Genomic DNA, 16460 nt, shown 5'->3' on the forward strand with positions numbered 1-16460 from the left:
GGTAACTGAGAGCTACAAAAGTTTCCAGCTTTGAGTGGAATACAATCCCCTACTTTCTAGATGAGCTGCTGGGAAAAAAAAAAAAATGAGAAACTCTGCCAATGAGGAGGTTCCCAGAGATTCTCAGGTTATAAGCCAAACAAGCACTTAGATAAAGGTTTGCTTTGATAGAATGTGTGATGGTAAATCCCATGTTTTTGAATCTAGCAAAAATGTGGATGAGACAAATGATTGATTTATTACTTATAATGCTGAGCTTGTCAGCTACTGTGATATTTTTTCTTTATTCTTCGGTAGTACTGGGTACTTTACCGGTGAGCTACATCTCCAGCCCTTTATATATCTATCTATCTATTTATTTATTTATTTATTGAGATAGGATCTGACTAAGTTTCTGAGGCTGTCCTTGAACCTCTGATCCTCCTGCCTCAGCCTGGCTGCAGCTATTGTGGTCCTGTAAGGGCACATACTTCAGATACACAAACCAGGCTTTCCACCAACCTTTTGATGATTCTCTTGCCCCCTGTCTTCAACAAGGCCAAAGTTCCTGTTGTTCTGCTGCTGTAACTCCCAGTGTCCAGGCAGCCCTTGGCTTCCTCTCCAGACCAGCCACCAGGTTGTGTGCTTCCCCAGCACTGTGCTCTCCTAGCACTGTGCTCTTATGGGGACAGCTGGGGCTGAGGGCTTCAGCAAGCAGAACTCATACTCCATCAAGAAGAGGAGGTCAGATTGGTATAAACAGATGGACTTGAGGTCACCGCCAGCTCTGGAAGTCTCATCCGCCAGCCACCGTTTTCCTCTCTGCCTGCATGCACCATCCACTGTCTAAGCCCACGTTCCAATTCCATATTCACTGTCACCCACCTCCCTGTTACTGAAACGCAAGTCAACATCATTCAGCCCAGGCCCCAGGCCCCTGAGTCCACTGGGTTTAAGCAGTGCTTAACTGCCCATGCTAGAGGAAGGTAAGGAGTGACTAGCACAACTCAGCCATCAGATACTCCACAATCGGTGGGCTGCGTTACTTCTTATTCCCTCTCAGTATATCCAGCAGGTTTATTTTCATTTGAGGCTAAAATTACATTTTTTAATTAAAATTAGGTTAACAGTTACATGAAAAGGTTTATTTCCTCTTTTGGATAAGAGAAAACCTGAGAGCAAGTCATCCTTGAAAGAGGTCTTTTGAAAAGTGGAGAACACATTTCTGTGTAGTGGGACCTGATTACGTATTGGGATGAAATTAGAGCATGGGTCTTATAGACCCCTTCCTTTTGCTTTTAGATGACCCTCCTGTTGATGAGCGCCCCCAGGGACTGGGTGTGCCTTTCATTTTGAGGTTGTTTGTGGTGGCTGCTTTGGACCCTGCCTCCCAGGGTTTTTCTGTTTGCACAGACATGGATACTATGGAATTACTCTTTTCTTCAAAACGATTTCTTCCAATTCTTGCTCCCTTGCCATCATTTCCGTAAGTTAAAAAAAAAAAAAAAAAAAAAAAAACCAACCAGCATTTATTCAAAGACATAAAATAATGGTAAAATTGTGTTTATAGTGTTTCCTTCCAAACCTCTGCTTATTTTTATTAAAAAAAAAAAAAAAGTCATTCTCCATTAAGTGCGTTGCCAGGAAGCCAGCCCTGAGCTGGACTGGCAGCAAGCTTTGCCTTTAGCAAGGGTGTGGGATTTCACTGCGTCGGCGTTTTTTTTGCAACGACTTTTTTAGTAACCTTAGTTTATAATTGCACCTCTTTTTATTTTTGCACAAATTCATTTGTTGATCATAACTCTTATCGAACATATTTTTCTAAGCCACGACAAGTACTTCTGGGAACGAGGAGGTGCGAAGGACATAGAATAAAGTCAGCCTGCCATCCAGGAGAGCCACAGCGGGGCTGCCAGCCCTATCAGGGAGCCAGGAGAGGAAAGCTTTTTTTAAAATATGGTAAAATCTATACGAGATGTTAAGAGTGATGCTTTCCTATAAAAGCCAGACATGGTGGCATCTTGCAAACACCTGAGTGTATATTTCTTCATATTCTGGGGACAGTGCCCAGTCAATGGAAGGAGGACTGTTTCTTCTTATCACTTGTACATAGGCCCAGCTACAATTTGGGGAATAAAAATCCCTGATGGTGTGAAATGCCTGTCTACAGCAGCCCCTGGGGAAGCTCAGAGGGTCCACGGCAGTAATGATCTGACAGTTATACACAGAGTAGGGAATAAGGTATCAGGGCAGTGCCTCTGAGGGCCGGGGCTCCTCCAACATACCCCTACACATAGAGTTTAGCTCTGTGTGTGTGTGTGTTTTATTACCAGGGATTGAACCCAGGGGCGCTCAATCACTGAGCCACATCCCCTGCCCCCTTTATTTTCTATTTTGAGATAGGGTCTCAATAAGTTGCTGAGGCTGGCCTCAAACCTGCAATCCTCCTGCCTCAGCCTTCTGAGTCACTGGGATTATAGCATGCACCACCATGCTGGCTGTGTGTGTGTTTTATGAACAATGTCCTCACATCTCTAGTATACATTGTGATTTTTCTTAATGCCCAGCCTTGTGGAAAGTCCTTAAAAAATGCTTTGAGGACTTGTTGAATTACATTTCCATTTTCTTTCATTAGGAAGCCATGTCTGGCATTAAAAAAAAAAAAAAGGAGGCAGTTTCATGGGTTTCTAATGAAAGTATAATTTTGCTTCATTCTTATTTATTTTTATGTTGGGGAAATAAAATCATTTCCCCTAGTCCAATTTTTGCCTTTCAGGCTAGTGGTTTCCCTCTCTGTGGCTCCCTAATAAAGAATAAAGCAAATTGAGAAGAAGAAAAGCCCAATCTTATGATAAAGCAGGCTTTGTGTTGATAAATCGATGATTGATGACCACAACCATTTCGATCCTTTCGGGTAAATGAATAACTGATTGTATCTGAGAACAGGAAACACAATTTATATCCTGGGTCTTCGGCTGTCTTCTCCCTCCCCCATCCTGAGTTTGACCTAGCTGCTTGAAATCAATGCAGAAGACACCTAGGGGAAGAGGCAGGTTTGGGGAGATTGGAAGCTTAGGTAACAGGGGGGGCCCTCTTAAGAGAAAGAATACAAAAATATCTCACTTTCACAATATTTTACGAGAGCACATGACCCACAGGAACAGAGCGCTCAGGTTTGTCCTGGGCTGGGAAAGGCCAGGGAGAGCCATCTCTGAAACGTAAAGCTTGCTGGCTTCCCGCTAAGTCCATTTCTTAGGGTTCCATACCGTGGCTCATGTCCTGGGCACTCTGCACGCTTCAGTTTGCTGCTCTTGTACCGAACACAGGGAGTGTAAAGCGATGACTGTACAAATACTCAGCAGGAATATACAAGTATAAATATACGAACACACTTTACACAGCAGGCTGGAAGTCCACAGACACGCACATAGGGTTGTTTTTTTTTCTCTTTTTGTTGAACTTGAGCATCTGTCAAGGTCATAGGTCTCCAGACTTTGAATTGTCTGCCTGCACTTGAGTGTTCACTTAAAGGGGAGGTAATCAACGTATTACTTATCTACCAGACAAGCCCATTCATTCGCTGTCTGTGACTTGGGCTCAGTCCCATGGGACCTCTATCCTAGAAGCCAGGTGTGCGGGTGGGAGGAGGGAAGAGTGGGTGAGAAGGGAGTCTTTTGCCGTGGGCGGAGCTTGCTTGTTTAGTTTTGGATTTTGTTTGGCCAGGCAATTTAGATACTGGTTTGGAGGTCTCCGTTGAGGAGGGTCCTCTGGGTCTCCGTGGTCTCATTCAGCCGGGATTTGTCCTGCTTGCTGTCGCTCCGTTCCCCGTCATCTGTGCCACTCACCTTGATCAAGCAGAGGACGTTCTGAAAGCTCTTCTTGAAGTTGTCAGACAGGAAAGCATAGAGGATAGGGTTGGCACAGCTGTTGGCGTAGGTAAGGACCACCACAAAGTCAAACATGCCTTTGAGGGCCGGGGTGGGGTCGATGGCCACGGTCACGGAGGACACATTGAATATGTAGAAGGGGAGCCAGCAGAAAATGAAGACGGCCACCACTATGGACACCATTCGGGTGACCTTCTTCTCAGACTTTTTCCTCTTAGAGGAACCTACTCGGATGCCAGAGGACTTCACCTTGATGATAATGAACAGGTAGCAGAGACAAATGATGGTGAGGGGGACCAGGAACCCCAGGATGAACGCATAGATGATGAACCCCGTGTACCACGCCCCAGATTCACCTGGCCAGTTGATGGTGCAGCTGCTTTTCCCCCACTGGTTGCTCCGAAGCCCAGCATAGATCATGATAGGCAAGATGACCAGCAGAGAGACCCCCCACACAGCCACGTTGATCATCTTGGCTGTCCGGGGTCTCCTCCACTTGGCCGACTTGATGGGGTGGACCACAGCCAGGTAACGGTCGATGCTCATGACCGTCAAGCAGAAGATGCTGGTGAACTGGTTGATGCCATCCACAGTCATGACCACCCGGCAGATGGCCTTGCCAAAGGGCCAGTGGACCAGCGCCACCTGCATGGCCAGGAAGGGCAGCCCCAGCATGAAGAGCTCATCAGCGATGGCCAGGTTGAGGATGTAGATGTTGGTGATGGTCTTCATCTTAGCATAGCGGAGGATGACGTAAATGACAAGAGTGTTGCCACAGAGACCGATGATGCAGACCACGAAGTATATGAAGGTGAGGACCGCGTTGCTGGTCATGTCGTAGTACGGCTCTGTCTTGTTGGAGTTGTTCGCTGCTGTCGCAGAGCCATTGAGGTCAAAGGGGGAGGGCGGCCATGCCTGGCTCTCATTGAGTTGCTCGTACACCGTCTCCATGGCTGCTTTTCAGTCCAAGCCAAGAGCCAACCTGCCCCTGATCTTACTCACCACTCAGTGGGCCCTGGAGGCCAGGGGTCCACAGTGACATCTGGAAGGAAACAAGATGGGCCCAGCAGTCAGTCACCAGCTGTGAAACCCTGGCCAGCTTTCCGAATTTCTGGCTTATCCTCTTAGATGTACTCTTAAATGGGAAAAGGTGTTATCTTTCTGTGCCAGTGTCACAGCCACCAGCCCTGCGCAGACCTTGAGGTTTTTCCCAGTAGTGGGGGAAGGGCAGGGCTAAGCCGTCATCTTTGATGACGCACTTCTAGGGGGTGCTGTGGCTTCCTCCCTGCCATACTTTGACCTCTAAGGAGTTGACTGTGCAGCTACAAGAAGGCAGAGAGTTCCAGCCCCCGAGCTCAGAGGGGCCTGGCGCTGGCATCTAGAGCCCTTTCCCTTGAGGGAATCCCTGTGGACTGCCGGCCGCGTGGGACTCTCTCTCTTCTGAAACCAACCTCGTGGTGGGAACCCCCAGACTTTGGCTCCCCTGGGGAGCCCATGGGACCTCATGCCCAGCCATCCCCTGCTGGGCTCCACAGGGTTGCTTAACATGCGAGTCATGAGGGAGGACACGTAGAGCCTTGGCATCATGTAGGGCTCATGACGGGAACCTCAGAAGTGTTATCCCCCCCCCACCATCTCATTATGTCTAATTTATTGAATCCTGCCCACACAGTGAATCAATTTATAGTCTTCAATATTAAAAATAAAAGTCTGGCTTGCTTTCATTTTGTTTTTAAATGTGTGCTTCAGTTTAGTTTTTCTTTTTCCATTTCTGTTTCTCTGACCCCAAATGCTTGACTCTCTTGTGTAGCAGAAAATGCTTCCCTAATGTCCCTGAACTGGGTGCCACTCCAGAGTGCTAATAACACACAGATTTCATCTGCAGTCCCCTGATGGAGGACAAAAATGGGAGCCAGGCGAGGGCCGAGAGATGCAGTCTCTTCATTGATATGAACAGAAAATCACAAGCTCTGGGGTGGTTCATTCACGCCCACATCCCCTTCATCTTCCCATCCATGGCCAGAGGTGGGGGAAATTGTCCCTGTTTTAAAGATGTGGAAACTGAGGCTTAGGGAGTTGAAGCGTCTAGCTTTTATAATTGGTAGTGCTGGGATTTGAACACAGGCCTCCTGACCCCAAGACTTCCACGCTTTCTGTAGCATCACATCTGCTGCTCAGTGGGCTGGCAAATGAGGGGCTGGTAACTGGGTTCGGGTTTGAAGCAACTGACTCCTGCATTACTACCTCCATGCTGAGAAAAATAACTCTAGCACTACTGGCTTGGCTTAGGGTATAGAACAATATGTGATCCCATAATGAAATGACTTATCTACAGTTGTTCAAAAAACATCACTGGCTGCTGGGTACAAAGACAGGGCAGGTGCCCTCTGGGAGGTGATCATTTATCAGGAGACACAATGAAGCTGGTTGACACAGGGTGTGAACTGCTTGGAGCTAGGAACAAGGGACCTAGGAATACCTTTCTTCCTGGAGGATCAGAGGCGACTTCATAAGACAATTTTGGAGCTGGGGTCTTGAGTAGATGAAGAGGGAAGCAATAGAACAGGGCAGAAGGTGACTCCAAAAAGAAGCCAGATGGCCAGGGGTGGTATGCCCAGCACCACTTGGCCCCACTAGGCAAGCATGTTTCCTCTAAGTAGGGTGCTTTTCCTGGTGCCTGAAGATAGATGGGTGAGTGCTTACTGCCCAGAGAGACTGTAGAGACCTTAAAGGAGATGTCACCAGCAACCAGTACTTGAGGGTCCTTGCCCACCTCTGATTCATTCTGTATTGCCAGGCGCCTTTCTTATTTTTTCTATGCTAATTTCCTCAGTCACACATTGTCCATGGAGTGAGGTATGGCCTTTGAGGCTAATCTTTTTTGCACAGAATTTTGGGGACCCAGGATTTCATGTCTATGTGGGGTAAAAATGCCAGCTGGCGGCTCTTAAACCCAGAAGCTATAAAGAAACTGTTTCAATATCTCTGCATTTACTTGGATTGTTTGCACTATCGTTTCCAACCATCTCCTCAGTTATTCAATTCTACAGACCCAGAATCTTATCTGAATTACCCACAGTGGGAGTGTACATTAACCATCAGTCCTGCCAGGGTGGCATCTGTGTACCATGAATGGTCATCCTCCAATGCCAGGGTAAGACCAAAGACCCTAGGGGCTACAAGAAGCTCTTTCTAGAGCTTTTGAGATGTTGCTATTGCAGCAGGGGAGAGGGAGCCTCTCATGCCACCCTCTAGCCCTAACTCTTCCCTTTCCTCTGCATGGGGGTCAGTTCCCCTCCCCTGAAATAGTTTGAGAAAGCCTATTTTGAAAGGTAGCCACTTTTGAAAGGTAGCCCAAGATGGGGTTGGAGCCTTGATGAAGGTGAGGGACATGGTAGGCTGGAGCCAGGAAGACGCTCCTGGGAAGAAATGGCTTAAATCATAGCAAATGTTTTTAACAAAAAAATCTGAGTGACTTCTGCTTCATGGTTGTCCCATGAAAAGTGGATTCCAAATGCCAATCCACCAATACCTGTTGGATTTTGGTTAAAATTAAATATGAGGAAGTTTGATTATCTGCTTTATTTTTTCAGCCTAAGAGTTTTTAGATACTGGAAATGCCCTGTTGTTGGTTTCCTCTGAGACCCAGCAGTTGGAGAGGAGGGTGAGACTGACCTCTGGTATCTGTCCAGGGGGGCTGCCCATTCCACCTCCAGAAATGAGACTTGTGATGGGGACCTGGCTGCAGTGGTGATCCTAAAACCCACTCTGCCCATCTTTCTGGCATCCCCCAGCCTCCTTTAGTCGTGACTCCCACCTCCCCAGGAGCCTGCTAACCTCAGTGGCAGAGAGACAACAGCCCAGCATCTAGTACTAGAGCACCAAAGGAGAAGCCATGGGGCGCTGACCAAAAGGGTTGGGCCTCAGGAGGTGAGTCCCAGGATCCTGGAGGAAAAAAAAAAAAAGAAAAACCTCCGCTGATCAAGTGGCTGACCCTCCGGAGCAATGGTTTCCTACAGGATTCCCTAACATTTCTAGGGAGACAAAAGGACAGTGAAGACTGAGTACCAATATGTCCAGCCTTTAAACCCAGAGGTGGGCTATGGTGCCAGGGACAGCTGGGAGTCCTGACAGTGGCTTGGGGACTTGGCCATGCCAGCGTTAGCTCTCTTCAGTCTCTGCCTGAGGGCCTGGGCTGGACCCCCTACAAGTACGGGTCCACTTCCCCAGCCAGCGAAGAAAAAGAGGAGAGAATCCCCTTTCCTCGGCTGAGTGCTCCAATCGCCTGCCCCTCCCGGGCTCAAATCTCGGGATCTCTAATGCGTCCTCAGGAGCCCCAGGGTGGCACCCGAGCCCCGCTGGCCTCGCTCTCTTGCGCCAAGGCTCTTTTGCGGGTGGCTAGGAGATAACTTGTTCCCCGCATCTCAGCTACCACCAGGACAGGGCTGCAAGGCACACGCCAGGCGCACACGGGCTGGGGCTATCCAGACCAGTCCGTTCCAGCACACACGATAGCTCCCCCTACTCACGCCAGAACACCTGCTGTCGTTCATTTCCACCACACTCACCCCCAGCGAGCACCGGGCGGAGAATCCTGCACCCGAACCTGCGCTCGGTCGCGCGGATGGGCGCACTGTCACCAGCGCTGATGCACACAGGTGCCGAAGTGCGCTTCTTGCTCCTACATCTCCATGTATGTGTCTCTGTGTCACACACACAAGCACACACGGGCACGCACACAACCTCACCTTGCTTTTTCGCGGTAATCCGTTAAGTGGGCTCACCAGCCCTCAGTAACAGTCCCCTATCCAGCACGGCGCCCAGGAGCGCAGCGCTTGGCGGGTGGCTGCCGCTCGGCGTCCAGGCTTCCGGCCCCTCCGGCTCCCTTGAGCTGGCTGGTGTTTGCCCCTTTCACGTCCCACAGCCAGTCTGGTCCGCTGTCCGCCCGCGCCGAGCCGCGGACTGGCGCTCTGCGGGCGGGTGGCCTTGGGAGCGCGCGCGCGCGCGCGCGCGCTGGTGGCTGCGCCGCTTGGACTGGCCCAGCTGGGCAGGAGCCCCTCGGCACATTTCCCTACGCCCCCCCTCTGATTACGTCACTGCAGCTTCGCTCCGCCCGCCGGGTCCTGTAGGAGGACCCGGGTGAGACAAGTGGAGAATCCTGAGGGTGGCTGCGGGCAGAGCTGGCGGGTACGGTTGGGGTCGGGGGTGGGGTGGAGAGGGGACCCGCATGCAGGGGCGTGAAGGGTGAAGCGGTTTGTCTCTTCAAGACTCATGGCAGGGACAAGTATTGCTTTCCTCTGGTTTCATAGGATCGATTCTGTATCACCCAAAATATTCCAGGCAGCTGGCGTGGCGTCCCTGGTGACCCAGACTCGCTCAGGGATCTCTGCAATTTTCTAAGTCACACAAGTTTGCAAAGTGGTGTCTACCATGGGCAAGCCCTGGGCATAGGATGCACAGGAAAGGGTAGAGAGAAAAAGCTCCTCACGCCGTCATCAGTGCCTGCGGAGCTGCACCTGGATTCCGAGATTCGCTCAGCTCAAAGAGCCATCAGAGGCTCAGTGGGATAGAATGATCCGGGTTCCACAGCTCAGAGGTCCAAGAGCTCTACAGCCCCCTTGCTTTAGCCTGTCAGTCAGCACTAGCGCATAGGACATGGCAGCCCCTCTACCTACGTGCTGTGCAGGGAGCAAAGAGGACCGGGCAAGAAGAAGTGGGAGTTGTGTCGCATCAAGTTGCAGCTATTTATTTTTTGACTGTGATGATTCAGCCTGTGTTCCAATAGTTTAATAAGTCATAATCAATCCACAGCCTCTCTTTACTCACCGTCCTCCAAGCACACACACACAAACACACACCAACACACACACCTCAACACACACACCAACACACACACCTCAACACACACACCTCAACATACACACACACACACACACACACACACACACACACCACTCAATACAGTTTAGAGGATAGGAAGTCAGAAAGCAAACCCCAGTTAGCCTTCTCTGTGGGCGGAGCTGCCTTGGTCTGTCCATCCTATTTTCCAGCTCACCAATGAAAGGCAAAGTCCAGAAGCTATTTAACAGGTGAGATGAGCCCTGAAGAAAGGAATGAGCCATGGGAAAGGAATCAGTAGCAGCTCACTGCTTGGAAGGATGGAGTCAGGGGCTTCTAGTCTTCATCTGTCTCTGGGCTGCTGGTCATCCTGGAGCTAGGGGCTGGAGGAAAACAGCCAGGGACTGTCTGCTCTCCCAGCCTCGCTGGGAGTCAGTCTGTCTGTAGATTTGTGTGTGCGTACAAGAGGGGCAGGGGAAGGCAACTCACCAGAAGAGGGGAGTGTCCCTGCTCCCTGTCCACTGGAAGAGGGACAGGCCATGGAATTGAGCTCAGAGTAACTGCATCCCGCGGCCGCCCAGTTGTCATAATGCCTATTCCCACCTCTGGCTTAAAACCCATACCCGCCCTGATTTCCAGGGAAAGAGGGGGCAAAGGGAGCCAGGAAGTACCCACTCTGCCTTCAAATTTCCTTAACTTTTATCCTGTAAAAGTTCTCCAACGGTTGATGGAAAATTCATGTATCATTTGAAAAGAATAAACATCATTTTCAACCCATAAAGAAATGAACAGCTGGCTCGAAGTGCCTCCTCCCTCGTTGAGGTGACCCCTATGACAATGCGTGGTTTGGAGATTATTTGTTTTTATATAAGTACCACCATCCAAAATAGGTGGCTCCTGAAGGGTCGGCTCAATAGGCACCCCCTCTTGAGACAACTGGGGTGCCTCTGTGTGCTCCCATGGAACCCCCCCCCCATGCACTTTCCTTGGGAAGTTACCCGCCCCCCCTTCCCCTGTCCTGCATAGGTTATGTTGGGCAGGCACAGCCTGGAACAAGTCCTGACCCTGTGGGTCTTTCCTGCAGCTGGCCCAGTGGGATCTGAACAGATTGACCCCAACAACAGAAAATGTGTCATCTAGAACAATTGTTGATTTTTAGCCGGATCATTGATGCTTCCCTGCCCCCACTTGCCAATGCCTGGAGAGAGCTGTGTGACTGAGCTGCCCCCTGTCCTCTGTGGCGACCTCAAATTCCTATTCCCTGTTTGATTCCTCCTGGCTGGCCACCCCCACACACTCCTGTGGGCAAAGAGAAGTCCAGCTCTCCTTCCTCTGTGGCTCTGTTAGTAACTAAGTAACAAAGGCTTGAGTCAGAAAAATAGAGGGGTTGGGGAGGAGATAACCTCCACTCTGGCTTGTTCCCTATCTTTAAAGCAATTAAATAACACCTTTCCCCCTTTCAGCACTTATCAGAGGGACAATAGGTGGCAGGAAATTAAGAACAGGGTAGGACAAAGGGCCAGGCCAGTGCTCTAACACAGGGAGATATGCTCATCTCACTCTTGCCTTGAGAAGATTCTCAGCTAAGGCACTGAACTCCCAAGAAAGTCATTGCTTCTCTTAACTGCTTAATAAATTAAATGTAGAAAATTGTTACTTTGCAATCAATTTGGTGGAAGTAAATATCGAAATTAAGCCTACAGGAAAGCAAGCGGCCCAGGAGGAGAGTTGGATATGGCTGGGAGTGTTGGATGCCAGCGAGCAGTCTGGGTGGTTTTATTGCTTCTTGGGATGCCCGGGTGGGCCTCTGCATTTCTACCTTGGGAGGAGACCAACCTCCTGCTGTGCACAGTGCTGGGGAGGCGGGTGGTGGACCCTCAGAGGGAGGGGAGGTTCTTGAGTGATGTTCCTATTTCCAGGATCCCTGGAATGTTCCTGTTTTCAACCATTCTGTCCCTTGTTCCCTGCAAACCATCTGCATCTTACCAGAACCGAAAGGTCAGCTTCCACACTCTCTTTCCAAGGCTGCCTTGTATCCGATGGCATGAAAAATCCTTTCTGCTGTCGTGGGTCTTGATGCCTGTCTAAAAATGGGGCCTAGTGGGTAAAAGGTCTCCTCCAGCACACAAGGCGGTAACCTGGGACCTTTCCAGAGTGTGTTTCCTGGCACGTTTGTTCTGTGAGAGCAGATGGGTCTGGGGGAGGCTGCCTGCGGCTCCCTGACTTGTTAGGACTACCTGGAGGAATCAAGGGACCATTATGCACATGGGGTGATGAGGTGCAGGCTATTATCTCAACTAACCCCTCCTCCTCTGTGGGACAAACCGTCAGCCTTGTTAGTATTGTCATTGTGAGAAGTCTTGCCATAGAGAAAACTGTTGATCTTCAACCCAGTCTTTCAGAATTCATCTAGCCCTAGGAACCTTTCCTGTAAACTATTTTTCCCCATGTTTATTCATTGGTGCATTAGAGTTGTACATATTGATGAGGTTTGTTTTTATACATTCCTACGTGCACACAATATAACAACACAATTTGGCCACTATCACTCCCCGGCTCATCTCCCCTCCCTGCCTCCCCCCCACCTCTTGGTCCCTTTCCTCTGCTGGTTTCTCTTTGATTTTCATGAGATGCCCCCCACCTTTTCCTTTTCCCCCCTCTTGCTCCCACATAGGAGAGAAAACACAGGACCCTTGACCTCCTAGTTTGCCTTGTTTCGCTTACTTAATGCTCTCAAGTTCCATCCATTTTCCTGCAAATGGCATGATTTTATTTTTCTTTATGGCTGAATAAATCTCCATTGTGTGTATATACCACATTTTCTATATCCGTTAACGGACACCTAGGCTAGTTCTTTAGTGTGCCTTTCGTGAGTTGTGCTGCTATAAACACGGGCATGTAGGTAAGACGACTTTATTTCGTAGGATAAATCCTGAGGAGTGGTACAGCTGGGTCATATGGTGGCTCCATGCCTGGTCTTTTGAGGTGCCTTCATACTATTTCCATAGTGACTGTACCAACTTACAGTCCCGCCGACAGTGCAGAAGGGCTTCTTTCTCTCCACATCCTCTCCAACCCTCACTATTATTGGTGTTCTCGATGGCTGCCGTTCTGACTGGAGTGAGATGAATCTCAATGTCGTTTTGATTTGCATCTTTCTAATTGCTAGTGGTGTTTAATATATTTTCAAGTCTTTGTTGGCCATTTGTATTTCTTCTTTTGAGAAGTGTCTGTTTGTTTATTTGACCATTTATTAATTGGTTTAATTTGACTTTTTAGTGTAAAGTTTTTTGGAGCTCTTTATGTATTCTAGATAATAATCCTCTGTCAGAAGAGTAGCTAGCAAAATTCACTCTGTAGGTTCTCTCTTCATGATCTTTATTGTTTCCTTGTTGTGCAGAAGCTTTTTAATTGGATGCTGTTCCGTCTATTAACTCTTGGCGTTATCTCCTGAGCTTTGGGACTCCTATGGAGAAAGTTGTTGGCTGTTCCTAGAAGCTGGGGTGCTGACCCTACATTTTCTTTAAGGAGTTGTGTAGTTTCTGCTCTAATTCTAGGATCTTTGATTCATTTTGAGTTGAATTTTGTGCAGGGTAAGAGATAAGAGTCTAGCTTCATTCTTCTACATATGGATAACCAGTTTTTCCTGCACTGTTTGTTAAAAAGCCTGTCTTTCTCCAGTTACATTTTTGGCAGCTTTGTTAAGGATCAGATGACTGTGTGTGTGTGCGGGGTTGTCTCTGTGTCTTCTGTTCTGTCCTGTTGGTCTCTGTGCCTGTTTTTATGTCAGTACCATGCAGTTTTGGTTACTATAACTCTGTAGAATATTTGAGGTCAGGTATTATGGTGCCTCCAGGATTGCTTTTTTGGCTTAAAATTGTTTTGGCTATTTTGGGTATTTTATTCTCCCAAATGAATTTTAGGACTGTTTTTCTAATGCTTTGAAGAATGTCATTGGTATTTTGATGGCGATTGCATTGAATCTATAAATTGCTTTAAGTAATATGGCCATTTTAACCATATTAATTCTGCCTATCTATGAACATGGGAAGTCTTTTCATCTTCTGAGGTCTTGTGAACTGATTTTTAATACCTATTGAGTGTTTCCTTGTGGTGGGCACTGTACTAGTTATTTTATATTAACTCATTTGCTCCTCACTGCAATCCTATGAAGCACCCTTGACATAATTAACATATTTTTGTGGATGAAGCATCCACTGCACAGAGAGGTTAAGTACCATGCCTAAGACCACACAGCCTAAGACCACAACCACCCTGCCCTCCCTGGGGAACGGCTGCAGGATGGGTATGCAGAGTGACACAGGTTGGCAAACTGGGTCTGTCATTTTTCTAGATCCTGATAATGTGTGTGGGGGTGCATGTCTTCCCCTGATGAAAAGCCTTACTTGTTTCAAGCTCTTGCCTGTGAAGTTATCCGTCCATCTCAGGGCATCTTTTTGTCCCTGAGTTCTGGATTGTTTCAGATCCTCTGAGGCCCTGACAACCGTTCAGTCCTCCTCGGGCCCCTCTTCCTCTTGCTTCCAGATAGAGCCAGGAAGCAGAGTGCTGGCACTCTCCCAAAGGCGGCCCAGGCTGCTCCCCAGGCAAGGGGGTGGGATGTGTAGGCACCCTGCAGAGGGGTGGCCCTCCAGCTCAGAGGTCCTCAGCCAGGCTGCGCAGGAGAGTCACCAGGGGCTTCAAAAACTACGGATGCCCTCACTCCATCCTTCGCGGTTCAACATAATGGTCCTAGATGGAGCCATGTCAGGGTCAGAGATCCCTAGGTAGCTTTAATGTGAGCTAGAGCTGAGAACCCCCGGAGTGAAACCTTCTTGTTTTAGATACTAAGGAACTTTGGATGAGGGAGGTGACAGAACTGCCCTGCGTCAGCCCCCAAGCAGCTAGGTCTCTACTCCAGGGCCACTGTGGACTCACACTGCACACCCAACCGGGGGGATCCTGCCACATGGGAAGAGGCAGCACCCTGCAGGGTTCGTGTGGCCCTGGGGCCTGGGAATCTCTGCTCACCAGCGCTGGGGACTGCTGTTTGTCTTCTCACTAGGAAAAGCCCCTTTGGAGAGCAGATGCCCCTCATCTCCGGGTGGATGTGGGTGCTCTGGGGCAGGTGCTCACTGCCTTGGCTGTCACTCAGAAACAAGCGCTCCACAGCTGGAGAGAGGATCAGAGCTCCCCGTGGAGCCAGCAAGTGGGTCTCAGGGCATTGTCTGTGTAGAGCTGAGGAGATCAGAGCCAGGCTTCATCCTGACCAGAGTGACAGTAGGACCATGCTGGATGGATTCCCTTCCTAAATATGACTTCAGTCCTGAAGTTTGTGTGTCACCAGCAGCTGGGGACGTTGGTGAGAAGTCCTGGTCCCCTCTGGGAGAGTTCCAGACATTTCCTAATTCTTTTCTTGCTGTGGCCACACTGGTAGCTCATCCTCAATGGGACATGGAAGGGGAGGCGCAGATCCCCAGGAGGGCTCTCCAGCTGGAGACGCTGGCCTGACACTGGCGGAAGGTGGTCTTCACACTGAGCAGGGTCTTCTCCCTGAGCACGGAGCGGCCAACTCTTTCTCTCAGAAGTCAGGCATTTCTGTACCAAAGGGCTTCTATCCCCAAGAAGCAAAAGCCGAACTTGATCTATTAACTGCAGTTGACATGTGATCACCCCGCTTGTGTGCAGGGGATATGTTCCAAGACACCCATGGGTGCCTGGAGCCACAGGTAGAACTAAGCCTTATATATGCTATTTTTTCCCTATACCAGACGCCCCTGCTACAGTTTAATTTATAAATGAGGCACAGTAAAAGATGAACAACAACAGCTAATGATAAAATAGAACAGTAACAACAATGTGCTGTAATAAGAGGCATTAGAAACTTATGAACTGTCTATTTCTGGAATTCTCTACTTAACAAAGCTGGCCATGAGAAACCAAGACAGTGGAAGCCTGGCCCTGGGATCAGGGAGATTTCAGCATCTGAGGAGGATGCAGTTCCTGAACCGGCCCCCAGGTGGGGTGAGCGTGCAGAGCTCAGTCACTGGTCACTAGATTGTCCCTGCGTGCTCTGCACCAGGCCTTGCAGGTCGGAGCTCCCAAACCCCACCCCACAGCTTTCGTTTTCTTTCCTCTCCAACCTCCTGCCAGTCTAGGGGAGGCCACGCAGCTCTGGGAGAGTCAGAACCAGGAAGGTGCTTGGAAACCAGTGCTCTGCTGCAGATCTTGGCGTTCTCTCTCCCCCACCTGCAGCCCGCCCTCCCCGACTGTGGCTTGCCCGCCTCTGGCATCACAGCCTTCTCCACTCTCAGGGACCCCACCTGATCTGGGTGGCCTTCCTGGAGTGAGGCAGCTGCAGTGCCCTGCAGTCTTGGCTGAGGAGAGATTGCTAGAGGCCCAGAGGAGGAGGCACGGTGGGCAGATGCAGGCCCTGCAGAGGGTGGGCCAAGTGGGTTGGGGAAGGGTCTTGAGGCGTTGCCTCCAGGAGCCTGGTGCCTGTCCTTGGGCTGCAAGCTAAACCCCACTTGAGGCTTCTTCTGAGTGCTAGGAAGGTTTCTGCAAGGCAGAAATGGATGGCCAGTCCTTCCTCGACATAGGTGGTGACTCTGCGCAGACCTGGGGCATTGGTGAACATTTCTGTGGCAGGCCAAGGGGGGTTTTCTTTGTTCACCCAGATGAGGCCCTAAAGTGGGACCTGGCCACTTTCCAAAACCAAGAGTCCAAGGCCGGCTTCCCCCTTCTCCCTTGGGGGGACGG

At 49.6% G+C, this 16460-nt stretch overlaps 2 protein-coding genes across 2 annotated transcripts in view; one reads left to right on the top strand and one right to left on the bottom strand.

Moving 5' to 3' along the window:
- The window catches only part of Slc39a11 (solute carrier family 39 member 11), a 413949-nt gene that overhangs the window by 15395 nt on the left and 382094 nt on the right, over window positions 1-16460 (top strand). The gene's annotated exons all lie outside the window — the stretch shown is intronic.
- On the bottom strand, window positions 3708-4817 carry Sstr2 (somatostatin receptor 2). The gene has a single exon (XM_076871222.2). It carries the CDS (start codon window positions 4815-4817, stop codon window positions 3708-3710), a length of 1110 nt encoding a protein of 369 aa, XP_076727337.2.

Source organism: Callospermophilus lateralis, chromosome 11, assembly GCF_048772815.1.
Source record: "Callospermophilus lateralis isolate mCalLat2 chromosome 11, mCalLat2.hap1, whole genome shotgun sequence".
Classification (NCBI taxonomy): domain Eukaryota; kingdom Metazoa; phylum Chordata; class Mammalia; order Rodentia; family Sciuridae; genus Callospermophilus; species Callospermophilus lateralis.

Bases quoted from the DNA above. Each gene is read 5' to 3' on its own strand.
- Sstr2 (XM_076871222.2), bottom strand. From the start codon at position 4,817: ATGGAGACGGTGTACGAGCAACTCAATGAGAGCCAGGCATGGCCGCCC.